This window comes from Labrus bergylta, chromosome 14 (genome assembly GCF_963930695.1).
Source record: "Labrus bergylta chromosome 14, fLabBer1.1, whole genome shotgun sequence".
Taxonomy (NCBI): Eukaryota; Metazoa; Chordata; class Actinopteri; order Labriformes; family Labridae; genus Labrus; species Labrus bergylta.
In genome coordinates this window covers 4,059,728-4,080,724 of record NC_089208.1, presented here as the reverse complement: position 1 = coordinate 4,080,724, position 20,997 = coordinate 4,059,728, and the positions used below count along the sequence as shown (strand labels likewise).

Genomic DNA, 20,997 nt, shown 5'->3' with positions numbered 1-20,997 from the left:
ATTTTTAAAGAAGTGAAATCCAAACAAGAACTTTCAGATGGAAACTCGTCTGACAGAATAAAGGGTTAGAATAAAGAGATAATAGCATCTAAAGCACGGGATGGAAAGGTTTTTTAATCAAGTTTAAAATATGACAAACCTGGGAGCGTAGGTAGCCTAGCGGTTATGTTGCGTGCCCCATGTACAGAGGCTACAGTACGGTGGCTGGGAAGTGCAAAGCAAAATTACAAAGTGTGAAACACTATTGCAAAATTTGAGACAAATTTGCATTTTCAAAAACATTTTTACATTTCATAAAACAAAATTACAAAACCAAAACACTTTCACCGAGGAAAAAACACATTTATATTTTATAAAACAAATTTACAAGTGGCAAAACAAATTTACAAAAATACCAGACTCTTAACGGAAAGGGTAATTTGTTTCCTGTCTCTCTTCAGCTTAAGAAAAAGGCCCAAAAAATGTATGTACGACAAACCTCATGTACTCTAAACCTCACTACCAATGTAGCAGGAGAGCTTGGATTTCAACGGAGCCACAAACATCATCAGTGTGAGGATATATGCTCTGCAGTGTTGTGAAATGAACATTAAAGCTCCCAGGACGACTTACATTCGACTTTTGTTACCCAAAGTAAACTCATCATCTGTACTTTTCCCTCTCACAATCTCATCGTCGGATGTTTATCTGTCTCTCAGTGGGATACTTACTGGTTCTCTGCTGTTTTTAATTTCAGGCCACAGCAGGTAAACTGGGTCAAGGTGGACGACGACGTGCCCTCCCATGCTGTCATCACCGGCGGCGATCTGTACATTGAAAATCTAAACAAATCCTACAACGGGACCTACCGCTGTGTGGCCTCCAACTCAGTGGGGGAGTCTTTCGACGACTACATCCTCTACGTCTATGGTATGCACGTCTTAACACTCTCTTTCTATCTCTATCTTCCTTCCTTTTTTTTAATCTACCTGTTGTTTTTTCTCATTAATATTTGCTATATTTCAGCATTAAATCACATCACATTTCAAATAATGTAATATTTAACCTTAATTTACACAATAAGCTTTTTAAGGACGTTCCAAAGAGTTGACCCGTCCACCATATTGACTTTTGTCCTAACCTTAAATTAACTGAAGTTCAATCACTGCAAGCTTTTTAAAAATATATTTCATGAGCAAAAACACCAAAATCATTCACATATTTTGGAGCTAATCGCTAACACCTGTAGCATAGACGAAGGCCATTACACTTGTCCAAGATATGCACAAGCTTTAAACACGAGCTGTGTTTTAATACCCTTTAATGCTTCAAACTGCGCTGTGGAGAAAGTCAACTTCGCCACAGTCGCTCCACCTGACTGAACTTTCTGCCCTGCACCTGGATCCTGAAAAAAAAAAAAAAAACAAGTAGTCCTGAAGCGGCAAAGTGTTTTGACCTCTGATAAGCATGCAAACTCATTATCATTATAACTCAAACTGGATTGTATTTCATCTCCCCACTGGTGCCCGTAGCAACACACCCACACCAAAGCAGCTCCTTCACATTTCTTAAAGGCTGTACCATTTCCTCGAACGGCAGGGACAACGAGGTCATGTCCTCATTGTTGTTTCTACTCCTCTTCTGTCTCTCTCTCTCTCTCCCTTGGTATCCATTGCTTATTTTAATGACCTGAAGAGGAGTTTACATTCTGCTTTAACAAAGACATTTCCCACGGTGGATTTTAAAGAGGTTTCTGACTACTTTTGGCGAAAGATGTTAAATTAAAAATACAATAGAGGGGTTGGGTTTTATCCCAGCAGAGTGGAGAAGGCCTTGAAAACAACATTTAGACTGGAAAGAAGAGCACATATACAGAAATATATAATTGAACAGTTCAATTAAATAATAAAATAGGCTTAAAAATAACCGAAAATGTTTGCTTTTTCACTGTGGAAAACTCCTTAAGGGGTTTGGAATGGGCAATTTGAGCTTGTGACCTCAGCATTTCTAAAATCCCTGCTAGCAGCCCATAGAGACCGAGTCAGGTTTTAAACTAAGTTTGCTGTTCACACAGTGAAGGTAGCTGGTGATGAGGGACTGTGAGAGAGAGAGAGAGAAAAAAAAAAACTCATAACTCCGGAAATGCTGCGCTGTTTTCTCATCCCTCTTGAGAACCAGACCCCGTGTCTCAAAGGATTACCTGTCTAAGTAAATGTTGAGTAAAGTGAAATAAAAATGTGTACAGTGTGGTGGTTTAGTTCTTAAAGCTAACCTGACTCCATCAGCTCCATCCAGTTTCTGGATTGTCTTCTAATAGAGGGATTTCAAGGCTGAGTAATGGTTTTAATTCACTCTAAAGGAAGTCAAGAAATTTCAATTTGCCAACACTCTTAAAAGGAAGAATTTGCGACATTGTACACATACATATAGCAGATATCAAGTTTATCCTCCGTAAATGTCACTCTGAGTCATGACTGTCTACAATGAGTGAAAAGTGTGAGTCCCGCTGGCTGTGATGTTGTCCGAGCCATTTTTACATTCTGTTTATGTACTTGGCTCATTCCCATTTAAAAGCTGTTTAAGACTAGAAAAGAAGAATAACATACTGTACTCACTGCTTATTTGAATGTCAAGTAAACGTTTTTAGATCATTTACATGCAATGTGAAGCTACGAGCCAACTAAAGCGTGCTAACATTAGCATGCTAACTCAACAATTCAGGCTACAGGCAATTGCAGCTCGAGCCAAGAACAATTTCTGTCACCCTTGAGCACCAGCATGAAACCAAAACAACTCGTGGTGCATTGTGGGTTAGCATGCTAATGCTAGCGATCTTTATTATGCTGGTATCTTCACACTGCATGTAAATTTATCTGAAATGAGCGTGATCTAGAAACACAGTTAAGCAGTGAGTACAGTATGTTATTCTTCTTTTCTCTAGTCCCTCAATTAAACAACTTTTATACACGAGGGGAGGAGTCAGCCGGCCGTCCGGGCGATGTAAACAAAGTGAAGATAGGACTCTGAAAACTCTGAAAACATCACAGACAGTGGGACTCGGGTGTTACACCCATTGTAGACAGTCATGACTCACAGAGTTATTTTCAGAGGAGATACTTGATTTCTACATTTAAGTGTGAAAAATCGCATATAAAGACTTTAATTGTGCTTAATTATGGTGCCTTCCATTTTATAACTCCTTTGTGTAAATGCGAGGAGAGAGGGGTTGGAGGTGTGTCGCTGGAGGAGAGCCGAGGCGTGGCCTAACAGCAATTTGTTTTGGTTTCATGCTGGTGCTCAAGGGCGACATCTACTGGATCAAAAAGTCGCACATTCTTCCTTTAACTTAAGACTTCATATTAGGAAACTTTAATGATGCACTGCTAATATCTGTCATTCTGCATAGTGTAAAGCAGTTTTTTCTTTTAAAGTCTTTTGCATAGAGCGCTACAGGTATAACCCTGACAGTGGGTCAAGGGATGACTGTACTCTCCCTGTTCCTTTGACTACCAGATTTCTGTATTTCTTTGGCTTCCTGTCGGTGTAGGCTTCCCATTTTCGAAGTCATTCTGTCATCCTCATGCACATTATCTTGGCATGCTTTCACAATGTTGATACCAATAACATTTTCCCCCTGAGCAGGGCATTACTGTCTAATGGACTCATTTTCCCTGGCCAAAATTACTTTACTATCACTTTTGGTACACCCTGAGCCCGCAGAGAAATTATTTGGCTGCCATTTTCAGAGGGAATTAGCAGAGTGAAAAGCTTTCTTTTGTATGTAGAGGGGAAAAAAGGGACGCTCAGTGCCTGACGGACACCGGCTGAATGGATGTTATTTACAGCAGAGAGAGGTGCTGTGCTAATGATGAGTGCAATAAAACAACACAAGTACTGCTGATGATCAGGAAACAGCTTACTGCCCCCTGGTATATTATAGCTGTTAGTCTATGCTAGCTGTGCCTCGTTGGCCTCCCTGTGTGTATATTCTTCTGGTTTTATCTCTTTAAGAATCTGTTTGACAGCATACATCTTTGGAGGGAACACTTCTTCCACTCCTAACATCTTTAGATACTGGGAAAGCTATTAGAGATTGCAGACCTTTGCCAATAGTCCAGAGTACTGTAACAGGCAGATCTGCAAACACCACTAAGTCTGGATATATTAGTGAGATCTCATATGGTCCATTCCCATGGTCCTTTTCTTTTGCATAATCCTGCTGACAAATGGCACTAAAAAAAAAGTCAATGGCAGAGGGTTGTGGCAATGACCATGGTCCTAATCCAGAAAATGTTTTGGTTTCTGGGTTAAAGCAATCAGAACCAGGGTTGGTTCAAAGCTAATGGTGAACTCAGTGCTTTTGTGTAATAAAAGCTTAATTTCAGCTTTCTCTTTATCTGTTGTCAAAGGGAAACTGGTCGCCATCTGAGGATGGTGAGTGATTCCATTTTAGCAAGACAAAAGTTTGAGTTTTTGCATAGAAATGTGTTTTTAGTATCAGCTACAGCTTGCATACATTTAATCAATAACATAAACCCTTAAAACCATTCTTTACGCCATGCATCCATTAAGCAGAGCTTTGCATGAGGTACGAATGTCCTGGTAATTTTAGCAGGCGTTCTGTTTGTCTATCCTCCCTGGACCTACACAACAAAACACCCCATGGTCTCTTATCCACCAGCCCCTGAATCCTGAACCCCCTACAGCGAGAAAAAGACAAAGATAAACACGGTAATGCAACATGCGGACAACTAAAAGCCTTGTTCTTCAAAAAAAGAAAAGGAAAAAAACCACCAGCGGCCATTAAGTCCACAGAAGGCCTCCATCCTTTCAGAGCCAGTCTTTTGATCGCTTTGATGTGTCCATGGCCCCCCACGCTGCTAATATCTACTGTAATTCAACAGCAAATCATGCCGAACCTTCGCCTTGCTAATGGGAAGACAGAATGTTGTGGCTGAGCTGTCAGACGCTCTTTCTCACATTATGTTCCAGATCCCCATCTACCATGGCACACACACACACACACACAACTCCTGCTATTAAGCTACCACCACCACGAGCACCTAGGTACCAGGAATAATGATATATGTAGAGTTAATAGCCTTCTTTGTGCTCATATGGTGCTTTCATAAGATATGTGTTAGGTTCAGTAGAGATTGATAGTAGTTGTGATTGTTGTGATTGAACTCTAATAAAGGTTAAACAAAGCAGACCTCTGATGCCGTAAAATTGGTCTGTTACCAAGTAAACTTTTTGTGATGGTAAATATATAATAGAAGATTGTGGACAAAGAAAGCAATGTGTAGGCTAAGTAATTTAGTGAACGTGGTTACTTGCACATGTCTGTAACAGTAATTTAAGTTCCCATTAAATTCCTAGCAGAGTACTATTAGGTTCTACATGTTTCCCATTAAAACCATAGACTGTAAACATTAATAGTCGAAGCCTGAGTGACGTCATCCATCTGTTACTGCAGGGGGCTTTCAGAGGCTGTTGGTGGCGGTCGCCATGCTGGAAATGCTGTCTCAGCCGAACTTTCAGTCAAACTGACAACAGGCTAAGAGCTGAGGCGGGTTTTAAGGCCCTTAACAAGCCTTACTATGGATAACTCACGGCCTTCACGAAATCCAAAATGGATGAGTTATGAACAAATCAACCCTTTACAGTGTGTGCCGATTAAGACAATAACTAATCAGAACAAAATGATTTTTTTAAACCAGGCTGTAAACATGCTAACGTATACTGTAAAAACTGGCATTTTTTTGCCGGAATTGTGTGTGGATGTGACTTCTGGGTCTCTTGGAGACAGCCCCAAGTGGACACTCAAGCAACTGCAGTTTTTTTTTACTTCTGCATCAGCTTCATTTTTCAACAGCGGAGGTTGCCACTTAATGATAAGAGAATTCCCAAGAGGAATCAATTGTTGTTAATGCGTGGCAATAAGCAATAGTATAAAAGAAGTTAGTGAAACTTCTCAACTACACAGTGAAAGTCCTCCAGTATTGAGTGTAGTGTTTCAGTCTGTTTAGTACTATTTATAATATATGCAACCCAGTTAGAGTTATGACTCATAATGCTCACATTAGTTATTTCTGTGTGAGCTCCCACAAACACAAAAAATAAACTCATGAGAAGGAGACCAAGAGAGAAGTGTAGCACGCTCTGTCTCAAGAGTTTGATTTCCCCGTGGATGTTCATGAAGCGCCGATGATGCAGGATGGCACTCTTCAGAATTGTCAATAATGCATCTCTGGGTTGTTTGTGAAATGACAGTGTGTGATCAAAAACCTGGAGCTGAACTCACAGGTAATAATGTGTCTTTATACTCCTTGGTCAGGATCAAAGACTGATTGTTATTAGTGTAGGGAGCCACTGGTTTGGGAAAAAATCATTTAGAAACCCTGTGTCGGGCATTTTGGCCTTCTCTGTCTTGTTTTTTGGAGTTAGAAGTGACCATATTTCGTGGATATACATTTCTACACTTTTGCCTGGTCCAAAGGTCACCAATGAAATCAACTTGGCAATGCTAGGTTGCGACACAGTATAGAACAACCTGCATTATGAATCCAACAAACATCATGGTGTGTCGGAGAAGGCTTGAAACTGAAGATTGAGATCCTAAAATGGTTAAGACTAAGTCAAGAATAATATAAGAAGTAGGGTCATCTTCTCAAAGATTTCTTAAGATAATCAGACTTGTGTTTTGCAACTGGTGGAGTATCCCCCTGCTGGCCATTAGAGATAATGCAGGTTTAACGCACCTCCATATTGGCTTCACTTTTAAAAGGGGCCACCTCCACTTCTTCTTCATGGCCAGTACCAAAGGAACCAAGGTACAATGACTCAAAGATTTCTTAAGAGAATTAACGAGTTTCACAAAAAAGAAACTCATTTTGGTTCCATAAAGTTTATTCCCAGGCTACTTAGGAAAGATGAATCCACCCGTAGCCGGAAGGGGGAAGCCGACTCCTAATAATGATAAAGTCCACTCCACCAAGTCTGACAAATAGCACCATGTTTGAGAGTTTATAAAAAAAAAACCAGCCACAATATCAACACAAGTTTCCAAACTGTACATTAGAGTCACGTAATTGAATGACAAAGTCCACGAGGTGCCCCCGCCCACCCAAACACTCCCCCTGCTTGACAGCCAGAACAAATGCAGCCAGGGCCGGCATCTCCTCTAATACATCTGATTGCCGGGTATTGTGACCCTAAGTGATGGAGAGCACTGCGAGAGTGGCTGACACTAACAATGTTAACAGAGAAAACAATGCAGTCTGTTCTGCTCAAGCTCTCGCCACCGCTCTGACTTCATAGGGTAAGAAAACAGAAGCGTCGGGGTGTTCGCCTTTGCAGTGGAGTGAGACCCAGCACAGAGGTGTTTTATGTTGTTTACAGGCCGCCGCCTCTTACCCAATAACTGAGTTCCCTTCCTCCCTTCTCCTTTACCAGCACTGGCTTTTTATTGCACACCAGCACAATGTCTAGTGACCCACTTGCTCCAAGTCGTTTTCCTACTTACACTTCTCCGCCATTACAGCTCATGGGAGTTTCTTCACAAGTCGTTGTTGGGGTCTTTAAGTGGCTTTCAACATGTCTTTTTAAGGTGCAAAGTGTACCAAAACATCCTATTGAAGCTGCAGACGCTCTTAGTTTTGCTAAAATTGCACTTGAGTGGAAACGAAATTGCCTCCAAAACAAATCTGCAAAGAGGTTATGTTCTGAATCCTGTCAGTCTCTTATGAACTGCAGATATTTTAGATATTTCTCCGCCGTGTGTCATTACGGCATTACAGTGGTAATTTTGGGCAATTTTATGTAACTTAAGATCCTGTCAGTCATCTCGAAACCGCCGAGCGAAAAGATTAAGTCAAAGTGAAATTGATGTTGAATTTCACTGTTCATTTGATTAGACTCAGAGTTTCACATGGCAGAGCTTGCAGAAAAATACCAAGTATTTTTTGCTTAAAACATCCCACATGCATATTTGTGTCAAACTTATCCAGCAGAAAAAATACATACATATTCTTCTTAAACAATAATTCACAGTTGTCGCAGAAAAGTAGGTTTTTCTACACAGGTAATTGTTACGGAATTGTATAATCTACGATTACACTCTGGGATCCCTCTTGAGTTGAACCACCTGTTGTGTTGTTGTGTTTCTGCAACATATAGATGCCGAAATAACCCAGCTTTGTTAAAAATACCCTGCAGACTTTCCCCATGATGTAGTAGATTATGTTAAATCACTCCAAAGCTGACAGCCTGTTTACCTCAAATCTAAGGCCCCGTGTCCAGCTTGCGTTTCCGAGCAACAGCGTCTTTTTTCAATTGTTTCCAATGAGGAGAGAGCGTTTGCAGCAGCCGCTTCGCGTTCAAAATCTTCACATTTTTCAGAAAGGCGCTGTTGCTATTATACATAGACTACACTAATGTAAATACACTTTGAATTGTGTAACACAGTTAAAACCGAAGTACACAGTTGACAACTTGAGTTCCAGACGTCCTCTCCTGTTTGCGATCACTAACATGAGAGCTTTCTCTTGTTTTACTAACAAACCTTTCTGTACGACTGTACCCTTCTCAAAAAGCATTTTTCAACAATAAACCACATTTCACTGGACTTGAGCTTGTATCGCCCTTTTCTAGTCTTCTGACTACTTTACTCCGCTGGTCACGCCTACACATTCACACACTGATGGTAGAGGCTGCTTTGTAAAGAGTCCATCATAGGTCACTAATCCCATTTATACACATTCATAAGGCACAGATGAGAGCAACTTGGGGTTAAGTGTCTTGCCCATTGGACATGTGGCTGCAGGAGCTAGGGATCGAATCCTCGACCTTCTGGTTAAGAAACAACCGACTCTACCACTGAGCCACAGCCGCCCCAATTACAACCAAAGCATCGTCATTATATCGTGCATCTTAATATAGATAGACATATCCCCATCATGGATGACTCTGTGGTGGAGGTAGTTTTTGGGTGTGATTATCGACCCCGTGTAAACGTCTTTGCACGCCTGCTTTAGCGGGAATGATTCCTGTCAGGTTGTCTCTCAGCTTCCTGTTGTCCTGCTCTGTGCGCTCCGACCAGAAACACTGATTCATAAGCCTCATCGGTAAACAAGGCCCAGTGACTCAGCAGGAAGGAAAAAACACATTCTGCCTGTCACATTTGAAAGTCAATTAGCTCCACTGTTCTTTGATTCACTGCTCCCTATCTGGGAAGAAGAAGGAGGGGCGGGAAATGCAGCGTACATCCAGACGATCGCACATGTCTCTATTTTTAATCTTTGTTTATTTATTTTTCCTGCGCTAAGTTTTTAATGAGTTGTTGACACGGATGATCCCAAACATCTGCCGGACCCTCGCAGTTCATGATGGGATAAAACCAATTAGACAGCAACACCCACGAGCTGGAGGATTGTGGCTCTGAAGCATGTGAGAAAAGCTCATCATGCCCCGGTCTTCATCTGCCAGCCGACTTTCCCGATGGATCATTTTCTCCCCGCCTTTTGTCTGCAACGTGGGTCTCTGCAGCCCTTTTGTATTGTCAAGGTTGCCTTTAAAAGGAACAGAATTGTTGATGGATGAAAAACATATCGTACAATCGGGAAAAAAAAAAAAAAAGTTTTGAATACAGATCCAGATCACCTGAAGGCCTTCATTTGCATTTTTTTAAATTGCCTCAGGCGGAGTTCTGAGGGGGCTACACGGTCCTCGACGCCTTGTGTTTGAATTTCTTGATACTTTTTCCCTCAAGTACAAGAAAAAATAGATGATTTTCTAAACACACAGTGGTGAACAGATTTGAGTGGCCTCAGGGAAGACTTATGTAGGACAACAACCTCTGTACCCTCTTGGGGGGGAGGGGCATTACAAACAGCAGGGTGACTTTCATTATCTCTGTAATGTAACCTGGAGATGTGTTCATTTTCAATTTACTGTGCACATTCAGAAATGAAGTGACAGTATAATGTGGATTATTAGTGGAAATGCTGCAGATGAATCACGACGCCACTCCCTTTAATAAAGAGGAAACGACACAATTTTCTATCTACGCTTCCTGTGACGACTGAATTATTCATCAGTGAGAAATCAATAAAAAACATGAAAAGCTATAATAAACAATCAGTGATGAGATTATTTATATACTAAAATCAACTCTTAAGGCATGATGGAGTCTGTTCCTCTGAATGTCTTCTGTACAGTCTGTTTGTGCTGACAGAGAAAAAGTTGTCTTTTACAAATGATTCATCATCAGACTCAAATAAATCGACAAACCGATTGTTAAAGTCTGTCACGTTACCTTCAGGGTTTTTCTACTCAGCGGCTCAAAAGCCTGAAGCCCCCTTGTTGCTTCTGAAGGTTTATTAAAAAAGGACTAAATACAAAGACCTATTAGGAATAAGCTGTCGACACCATGCCTTCTTTATGGGGTGTCTTTGGCTCATCAGAGTCAGTAGTCGAGGTCGGTCGTTTCTTAAGGTCGAGGGTTTGATCCCCAGCTCCTGCTGCCACATATCCGATGTGTCCACACTACAAACACACACACAGATAGAACTCATCCCCGGACTACAATAATGGACTCTGTGCAATAATGGATTTTAGTAGTATTTATTACATTATTTTTTACAAATGTTTACGGGTATGAATGTGTATGTGGGTATGGGTAAGATGTGCTTGGATTGTGTTTGTGTTTGTGTACTTATCTTTTATTTTATATTTTATATGCTGAAAACAGGATTGCTTCAACTGAGTTTTGTTGTATATCATGCAATGACAATAAAGATAAATCTAATTAATCTAATCTTGGGCATTTAACCCAAAGTTGCTCCTGCTACTTTAAAGGCGGTGTATGAATGTGAATGAATGGATTAGTTAATACTGATTGACTCTTTGCATATCTGCCTCTACCATCAGTGTGTGAATGTGTAGGTGTGACCTGTGGTGTAAAAGCTCTCTGAGTAGTCAGAAGACTAGAAAAGAAATCTACAAGCTTAAGTCTATTTACTTAGCATCTTGTTCCACTCCCCTTGTTTTCTTTCATTTCTGATATTTTGGTCAAATCAGTCTCATGTTTCTAATATTTTGAAATGTTTATTGCAGCAGCAGAACACAGTTTGTGTTTTGGTGTCGAGACTCCGACCTCATCACTCCTCGCAGAGTCTAGCTGTCATGTAGAATAAGTGAAATCTTAATCATGCAAAGAAAAGCATTTAACTCCATGCTGGCTTCCTTTAATAACACTCAATGTTAAACATACGGCACTGTTTTTTCTTTTTTTTTTTTTTTTTAAATAGACACATTTTGATTGATGCTTAAGTAACTCAAACCAGGCCAAGAAAATATCATTCAATGGCAGATGATTTATGCAATCTTCTTTTTTTATACACATAAAGTAATCTTTAGGCACTGGAAGAAAGAAGACATTTTGATTAACTACAAATTGAAACAGAAATAAAAGAGCCCTTCTTACTGCTAAAAAAAAAAAAAAACAGCTCTTCTGTCTACTTGACGTCCCTCTCCACCCCGCCTCTGTCCCTACACATTTCCTTTCCTCACCTCCTTATAACACCTTATTTCATTAAGTGTGGACCAGCCTTCCTCCTTATCAACAGCCACAAATTACTTATTTTCTCGGCACCTTTTTTTTTTTTTTTCCAGTGTGTTCCCAGGCAATCAGAGCAGCACTGGGAGGTCTCTGAGCAAGCAGCGCTGTCAGTGACTTCATATCAGCGTGGCCATGCCACTTCAACGGGGGAAAATGTCACTTTTGATATCTCCCCCTGGTCATTGTCAGCGTGGGGAGTCTAGCCCGGCTAATGAAGTAAAAAGGGAAAAGCTGTGGGAGGGAAAATGGTCTCTGGCTGAACCCTGTGTCCTCAACAACCCTGCTTGATGTCCGTTTATTATTTTTTTCAACATCATTTTCCTTTTTTTTTGTTTCATGCACGCTCATTAAATGTGTCGTAATGTTATGTATTTTTATTTTTTTTTACATTTCATGCCTTTTTTTTTTCTCATTGCCAACGTCCTCACCAACTCAGTTCTCCTCTCTGTGGAAATTATTATGAATGCACCGACACGTTTGTTTGTCAAGAAAAGCTCGCTGCATAACAATGACAGCGTAAGTACAACGGCAGCATGTGTTACTCATTAGACGTTTAATCACTTCTAACAACCGCGCCCTCGCTCCCATTGTCAGCGTTTCATGTCGCGGTGTGTAGGCTGCGGGTAGACATAAAAGAGAAAGAGATCCCAACAAGATCTTTGATAAGGCTCAGGCGGCGTGAGACCAGCTGATGTCATCGCCGTGTGTGTACTGTATTTAATGCGCTGCCATAGCCAATTCATCAGAGAGTCTGCAGCAGGAGCTTTAACTCTGGCACGCATGGAGCTGCTGGTCATATATCAAGTTGTGATACCATCGTTTTCACTGTGACTTTATTTATCTCCATGCCTTTTATACTCATTTGTTTCCCCCCTTGTGTTTGTCATGTATTTGTTCCTCTCATCCAGATGCTCCCACCACTACCCCTATACCCACCACAGCCACCACCACCTCCACCACCATCACCACCACCATGTCCTACCTTGAAGGCAACCCAGGTACAGTACCACCCTCACACAACCTCTCTTTTTTTTTTTTTTCTCTTTGTTTGGTGTTGTGTGTATGTTGCGCTGCCTCATTCTCCCCCCGTACAGCCTTGAATCACTCCATACATGTCCATCATCATCATCATCATGCCACAGTGGAACATACATATTCATATGCATGTTCGACTCTCCAGTGGGTTAAGGTCGACTAGAGTCTGTGATCATTTACCAATTAGGAAATGCTTTGAAGGTTCATTATCAAATCCTCAACGTTATTTAACGGGATAAATTAACGGGAAAAAGACGTCAACTCGTTTAAGTTCTCATTTCCAGCAACTGCAATTGAAAACAATAATTGTGGAGGAGTTTCAACTCAAACCAGGATGGGGGGAACTTTTGGTCAGCTTATGTTTCTTCAGTTCACTGATGACAAAAATATTTAGTTTAAAGTCTTTATATATGATTTTTCACACTTAAATCTAATATAACTCAAGTATATCCTCTGAGTCATGACTGTCTACAATGGGTGTAACACCCGAGTCCCACTGTCTGTGATGTTTTCAGAGTTTTCAGAGTCCTATCTTCACTTTGTTTACATCGCCCGGACGGCCGGCTGACTCCTCCCCTCGTGTATAAAAGTTGTTTAATTGAGGGACTAGAGAAAAGAAGAATAACATACTGTACTCACTGCTTAACTGTGTTTCTAGATCACGCTCATTTCAGGTAAATTTACATGCAGTGTGAAGATACCAGCATAATAAAGATCGCTAGCATTAGCATGCTAACACAACAATGCAGCGCGAGTTGTTTTGGTTTCATGCTGGTGCTCAAGGGCGACATCTGCTGGATCAATATAACGCATATAAAGCCTTTAAACAGTGAGTCTAATCTAGTTGATGTGAGCATGTGGGCTTCTGCTTTGAATCTGACTTTTTTCACACATTTTTGGTTCAGCACAGCCTTTGTCAGGTTCATATTCATGATGTACAAATAAAAACACAAAAGTTCTTTGTGACGTTGGATAGCGTGGTAACATGTTCGCTAAAATTAGACTCCATATAATGTAAACAACCACCTGCTTCACAGTCATGAACTATATTTTACCACAGCACCAGGTCTTGTGCCTCATGTGTCCCCACAACTTTTTCTTTTTTTCTTGTGTTTGGATGTGTTTGGATGTGTTGGGTGAGTACGTACAGGCGGGTAAGGACTGAGAGCAGAAATAGTAGGCCGAGACTCAGCTCAGCTCCAGTCACTCGCTTGTTTGGTTTGTCAGTGCAACTTCTGGTGGAGCGAACCTGGTGACTGTCGGCACTGTTCATTCACGGCTTTGTTCCCCGTAATCCTTTCACAGCAGGAATTCATAGCAGCCTCGTTGCACAAAAGCATGCTGTGGGGAAAGATTTTGTTTTTTGTCCACCAAAAACTGAAGACTAGAAATACTTTGGTGACAGATGCAACCAGCGTGATATTACCTGAGCTGGCATGATGGTAAAGCTATGGCAAAAAAAAAACACTGCTAGAAAAAGCTGTAAAAGATGAACTATGGATTCAGGATTTTCAATGATAATTGTGTGTATTTAAAACGCGTTGAGGTTAGCAGTAGGGATGGACAATAGCTGAACATGAGCACTTGAAAATTAAGCCCCCCTTTTCAAAATAAGCTAATTTTTATCTGGCTGTTTCAGGAGCAGAACTGGGGGCTATTGTGAGTATAAATCTCCAAAGGGTGCAGATAGAAAACATCACTCTATGCCCCGACTCAGAAATCAGCCAGAGCTCCAAATGCAATCAAAGCCTCTCTGACAGACCGCTCAATTGGAACAAATCTCACGAGGCTGGCAGAAATCACAGGCATTGTGCTTGATTATGCCATCTGATTGGATTAAAGAGAATACCTTTCTTTGGAGGCTGATTGATGGCTCCTTTGCCTCAGATCAAGGAGCGCGGAGCCCTCACAGGCCTGGGCCTGATTATAGCTATCCCCGCTGATTCACCCTCAGATCTCGGCTGATTGTTTTTAATGCGCACGCTTGCGGTAATAGAAATACTTTATGGGTAAATAATGGCACTAAACATGTATATCGTCGTCTGTTTGCTGGAACAAACTGGTCAATGAATAAGAGAAAGGTGATTTTGTCTTGTATAAGTGAAAAAGAAAACACACATGAAGGAGTTGCAAAAGAAAACTTCCATTCATACGCAATAAGATGCAAATAAATAGGATTAAAAGTCTGTCACCTGTCTGATCAACACATTTTAAAGGCTTAATATGCGATTTTTCACACTTAAATGTAATATAAATCAAGTATATCCTCTGAAAATAACTCTGAGTCATGACTGTCTACAATGGGTGTAACACCCGAGTCCCACTGTCTGTGATGCTTTCAGAGTTTTCCGAGTTCTATCTTCACTTTGTTTACATCGCTAGGACGGCCGGCTGACTCCTCCCCTCGTGTATAAAAGTTGTTTAATTGAGGGACTAGAGAAAAGAAGAATAACATACTGTACTCACTGCTTAACTGTGTTTCTAGATCACGCTCATTTCAGCTAAATTTACATGCAGTGTGAAGATAATCAATCAACATGAATTTTTCCTTTTGCATGTTGGACAAAATGTTTTCGAAGTCAGAGTCCACTTGATTCCTTTCAGACGCCCTCTTTCACATCTCGTAGTCTTCATCAATGGTTGTCCTTCACGGTTTGTTCTAAAACGACCCTGACTTAACAACCGCCTCCACACTTCATGATGGAGTCACATCCAAATCCAAATGGCCACTACTCAATAAAAAGTAGAATTATAATCGCTGACATTTTCTGCGGTTATTAGAAATCTCTGTGCGGCGTATTGGCGAGTCATCTCAGCCCCCCTCCCGGGGAACAGGACTTGTGTCGAGCTGTGTGGGCTCCGCTTGACAAAGCAAACCTCACGTCTGCCGTGCCAATAATTTCAGGTTAGAACAACCCACTTACAGTTTTCTGCCAGATGTCGTCTCTTTGCTTTCAGCTGTCAGGGGGCCTTCCATTTATGACTGTGTGTATAGATTGAAGGCAGCACACTCATATGGCCATAACTCGCTCTGCCAGTTGATTTCATTTACCCGCCAGTGTGCTGCGCAGTTTAGAAAAAAACTAAACACTGCCAAATGAATCTATCAAAGTTGGATTTTTTCTTATCAGTTTCCCATTAGGGGGACAGAAAAGAGCACTTTAAAAAATCTATTAGAGCCCCAACACATGGCGCTTAAGTGCTTGGAAGGGTTCAAAAAACTGACAGGGGAAAATGATTTACAAAAAAAATAAAAAAAATGTAATTTCACTTTTAAATACATTTCAACATAAAATATCTCGATATCCTGCACTGAAAATTTGGACATTTTATTCCATCACTTTTTATAACCCTTCAGAAAAACCTTTCAGGGACTGACTGTTCTTCTTTCGGTGTGTCCTCTGTTTCTCTCCCCCTTGTGCCCAGCTGTCCATAATCTTTCGCTTTCCTGCCATTTCTGTGTCAGTGTGCAAGAAAGATTTTCTTTGAAAGCAACATTTTGTGCCGCACACTCACCTCGGGGGCCGCAGTCTATTATCTTTTTAGTGGTAGTCAGGGCCAACAGGAGGTCTTTTGTGCAACACGAGCCGACCCCAAAAAGAACAAATGCACCGCTGTTCTTCGCAGGGATTCAACATTCATCCGCCCACGTATTCTATTTTTCCCATCACCTCACCTCCACTCTCTCTCTCTCTCTCTCTCTCTCTCGCTCGCTCGCTCGCTCGCTCCTCATCAGCACAATAAGACTAATCATTCCCTAATTCAACACGCAGCCGACTGAACAATGCCACTTAATCCCCCGAAAGAAGGAAAGAGATAATAAATGTGTATTGTACCTTCCTTGTGCAAGTAAAACAATCAGGCGGAAGGCTAGCATTACTTTTAATTGATGAAAGACCGTAAACGGCTCTGACAGCCAATTCATTTAACCCACGCTATAGACAGGATAACAAACCAGACAATGGAAGAAAGAGAAACAAATATCCATTACATTTTGTCAGGGTCTTAAATTACAGAGACACCCTCCAAAGATGTGACTTTAAGATCTTCTTAAAGTAGGTGTTCCTCCACCTCACATTTCACCTGCACACATGCATAGGAAAGCTCAGTTTGTCCATTTCAAAACTGGAGCAGCTGGCTATAAGTACCACGTTTAAGGTCGATAGCCGCACAATAACTGCCATCACCTGACTTACAGTCCTAAGAGAGAGAGAGAGCATCAATGATATTATGGCCTTCAGAATCATGGAAAACACCAGTCCAGGGTCGAACACATCTTCTTAATGTGGAGCTTTTATTCTCTTTTTGAGGAACTGCTGCACACACAATGACCAGAAAGAGATGAAACTCATAAAGAAAGGCCGGGAGATGATCAGCTAGCCGCACCATATCTGAAAAGAAGCAACAATAAATACAGTTTTTCAATTATTCAGCTCAGTATTTACACATATAAAGAGACTGTATCACCGCTTTTAGACTACATGGAGTGTGTTTAATAACTGCTACAATGTGCTTATTAGTCTTTTTCTTGACACTTTCCATTATTGGGCTAACACATTATAGCTGGACGTCAATATAGACATCAAACTGTCCTTGGAGGAACACTTCTTGAAGAAAAGTTATGTAACAAAAACACAACACTCTACGTCTGACTTTGTCCAAGATATGGAGTTTTGGGATTGGTTTAAAGGTATAAAATGCAATATTTTAAACAATGATAATGATAACTATCTAAAAAATAAATCACTGGGTAACCATTTTCTAAAAAAAAAGAGTGAAGTCAAACCTTCTTAGGTTCGCTCTCAGCTCTGTGTTCAGTCTGAAGGGACGGCCCTTCCTTCATTTTTATTATGTGTCGCTCAGAGGCCCAAACGTGTTCCATGCTTGTGTTATTTTCATGTGAACACACTCGTCCAATCCTTGCACAGGGGGGTGAAAATTGATAACTTTGCCCTACATGCTATTTATTTCTAGGCTGCATTAACACACTCAAATGGAAATGACAGCTATGACAAAGGAGACACTAGATAAAGAGTGTTGCAGCGACAGAGGAACTTTTAGCAGGTCAAGCATGCATGCATGTTGACACCGTTTTGCTGTAGGCTAATTCTAACTTAAAGTAAGTTTGTGACTCATTAGCTATCCAGAATTTAATTTGTGAATAACCAAGTATATCTTCTAATCTGATGATTGATAGTGGTGCTATAGTTAAAAAAGTGAAGTATGATCCAAAGTGTGTAAGATCAAGCGGCAACCTCTGATGATGAAAAATAAAGCCAATTCGGAAGTGCAAAACCCTGTAGTTCGTCGAGGGTCCACTGGAGGCATCCTCCAGGAACCAAAAAATGTCCAGAATAACACGGCAATCCTTCACAAAGTTATTTACATGTTCCAAAAAAGGCAAAAATGTCAATCTTATTGCACCATCATAGGAAAGGTCAGGGCATAACCTAGTAAAGAAAAATGGTGTTACACTAGAAAATATAAATGTTCATCTCATGGTGTCACTGGGGGAAAGTCAAGGGACCACCAAGATCTGTAAATGTGTTCCTCTAGGGACCGTACATGTCTGTATAAAACATCAAAGCAATCCTTCCAGTATCTTTTTTAAAATATTTCTGTTGGGATCAAAGTTTTAAACTCTAAAAATGTCATATCTATAAAAGCATCAAACCAATATTGTAATGTGGTTCTCTGTCTTCAATTAAAGAACATATTTAGCTGTCTGTTTGATTTTGCCTCAGTCTCATGATGAAGTGGGAAAAATAAACAAGTGATCTACAACAGACTCCATAAATATTAACTTGCAGTGCATGCTGGTAGTTCCTTCAGGACTCGGAAAGTAGAAGTTGCATCCTAGATTCACTCTTTTCACAAACATTCAACAGTTCTTGGCGGGGGAAGTCTATTGTTCCAGAGAAAGTGATACCAGTTCCTCGATCAACAGAGCTCCGTGGGTGGTGGAAAAATGACAAAAATGTAGGAAATCACAAACTAAAGATGAGGCAGAGAAGCCAGGTCACGGAAAGTGGATCCAACAACAACAAAAAAGGTAATCTAGCTGCCAGCGGGGACACGAGGCAGCCTGTTGGCATTTTCAGTGCCACAGGGTTCCACCCCTAATGCATTTCTGCCAATATAATTATGATTGGCATGCAGTTATCTCTGCATGTTGAGCTGGATGTCACGTCACAGTGAGTCACCAAAGGGGCTCATGGGAAGCATGGCCGCCTGGTCATGGAGCCGATGTGTCCCCATCATGTCCGTGGATGTCGGCGAGGACACTGCTGATGTCTCATGTTGACCTGCGAAGTCAGAGACGGCGGATGAGAAGGATGCCGCTCAAAAATGGACAGGCAATCATTCAGCAGCAGACGTATTGAATGGTCCCGCAGGGCTGCCACCCACAGTGTAATGAGGGTTAGCGGGCCATGCTTGCCTTTCAGTTTGACAGAGGCCTGCAGGGACAGAAGCTTCATTGTGAGTTTTGATGCCGAAGAACACCGGGGCAGAGCCATCATCAAGTGGTGGCAGAGATGTAACAAAACGATGCCCTGTTTTGCTTCAGAGCAAGATTGGATTGTGGCTTCCAGACAGTTGTGTTGACATGTTAGAAGAGTCAGTTATATCACCGTTTTCAATCAATCGGACATTTGTTTTGTGTGAACTGAACATCATCAGTGATGGCCTGAATTAAACATGGACGAAGTCTCAGTTATCTAGCAATTGGTATCTGAGGAGATGTTTTGGTAACCACGTTGGGAATGCTATCTCCTGCTAATCTACTTACTGTGAATCTTACTGTGTAAAACAGAGTAATTTCCAGAAATCTACAGACTTAGTGCCGCCACATATCACTGAAACACAAGGCTTTTATCTGGATCATGTAATTAGGATCCAATATGTTGATTGAAAGTCAGGGGCTGTGATCACATGTTGTATTGACCCTCTGGACCGGACTTACTCCTGAGTTGATGAGCCTTGAGGCAAAGGTTACTAAGGTGATTTATCATTGTTTGAAATGGGTTATAAGTGCATCACCATTGGGCATGTGTAAAGGCTAAACCTAGAGGATACCATGGTCGAACTCAGAAGTCATCGCAATCTATGTACAATTGAACCAGCCACAATCATAGACAAATCAGTTCTGTAGATATTATTGAGGCACTGGCAGAATACTTTATCAAATAAGCAAATAAATAGTCTGTGTAATACCTGGCCCTGTGGTGTTTTTTTAAGCACTGACGTGTCTTAAGCAGTCATGGTCCTTGAAGAGGAATGGATCATCAAAGGCCTTGGCAATTCAAACATTCTGAGATGATTGTTCTCCGTTCCAAGAGCCTTTGGCAGAAAAAGCTCCGTTTTGGCTTTGGCCTGGTGATCTCGAAGAATTACACTTAGCGCTGAACACCGTTCTTTCTCTAACTCTAACATCTGTCAGCTTCTCGGTAGCTAAGAGGCACTTTCTCATGTCTCCACTTATACAAAAGGCCAAAGAAACATTCGGCTCACTTATCTACATTTGGTCTCCAGAAATCACATTTTGGCCTGTTGTATCATGGGGAATTGTCCCGGTCAAACATATGCTTTGTTTTCATACTTGCCCATATTCCTTAGCCGACCAAATGTTATTGTACATTTTCAGCAGATTTACTGAAAGATTTGACACTTTGATGCAGGCACACTTTAATACACACTTAGAAAGATATATTTTTAGACAAGCCCCATTTGTCAGTGGGCAAGCATCCCTCTCAGAAGTGTTGTTAACAGGCATATGTTTCCTTGCGCACAGCATCCCTGCGTTTTTTTCTTCCCTCAGTAACAGTATACTGGAGCGCAGCAGTGTGTGGTGTCATTTTTAAGTGCTGTGCTACATCACAGCTACACCTGGTCTGGCTGTGATTTATCTCTGTTTTTGTGCGTTGGTTAGATCTGATTCCAAATCAACTTGATCAAAGCAGCCAGTCTCGACTGTTACTTTGCTGCAAGCGGATGGGTCTCAAACAAAGGGAGAGCCTGAAATGCTAGCCTTTTTTTTTGGCAAATGGACTCAGGCATTGCATGGTTTTATACCTGCAACTATGCTATGTACCTAAAAACAAAAGTTCCCAAAAGTCTGCCATACCACGGATCACCTCATACTTTTAAAATGTGAAAGTTTTCCCTTCCCTTACGTGTTTTAGAAGGTGACAAATTGTATACAGAGGTTTTGAAGACGCTCTCCAGCAGAACACATAAAGCATCTATCTGCAGAGACATGGAGGTTTTAAGATGGAGCAAGGCGCACGCTTCAAGTGCTTGTCAGACCTCGTCAAACAGCATGTGAAACCCCTTTCAGACGCTGGAGTCAATGGGGTTCTCTG

At 41.2% G+C, this 20,997-nt stretch overlaps 1 protein-coding gene across 6 annotated transcripts in view; it reads left to right on the top strand.

The window, feature by feature from the left end:
- The window catches only part of cadm1a (cell adhesion molecule 1a), a 407,268-nt gene that overhangs the window by 349,922 nt on the left and 36,349 nt on the right, over positions 1–20,997 (top strand). For 4 of the 6 annotated variants that reach the window (XR_010668652.1, XR_010668650.1, XR_010668651.1 and 1 more), the window contains 2 exons: positions 737–909; positions 12,508–12,597. Coding sequence is in view for 1 of the 6 variants with exons in the window: in XM_065962782.1 (XP_065818854.1) it covers positions 737–909; positions 12,508–12,597 (263 nt within the window). In the remaining 5 variants the exon portion in view is untranslated. The remainder of the gene's footprint in view (positions 1–736; positions 910–12,507; positions 12,598–20,997) is intronic. The other 2 variants (XR_010668654.1, XR_010668653.1) reach the window with 1 other exon arrangement.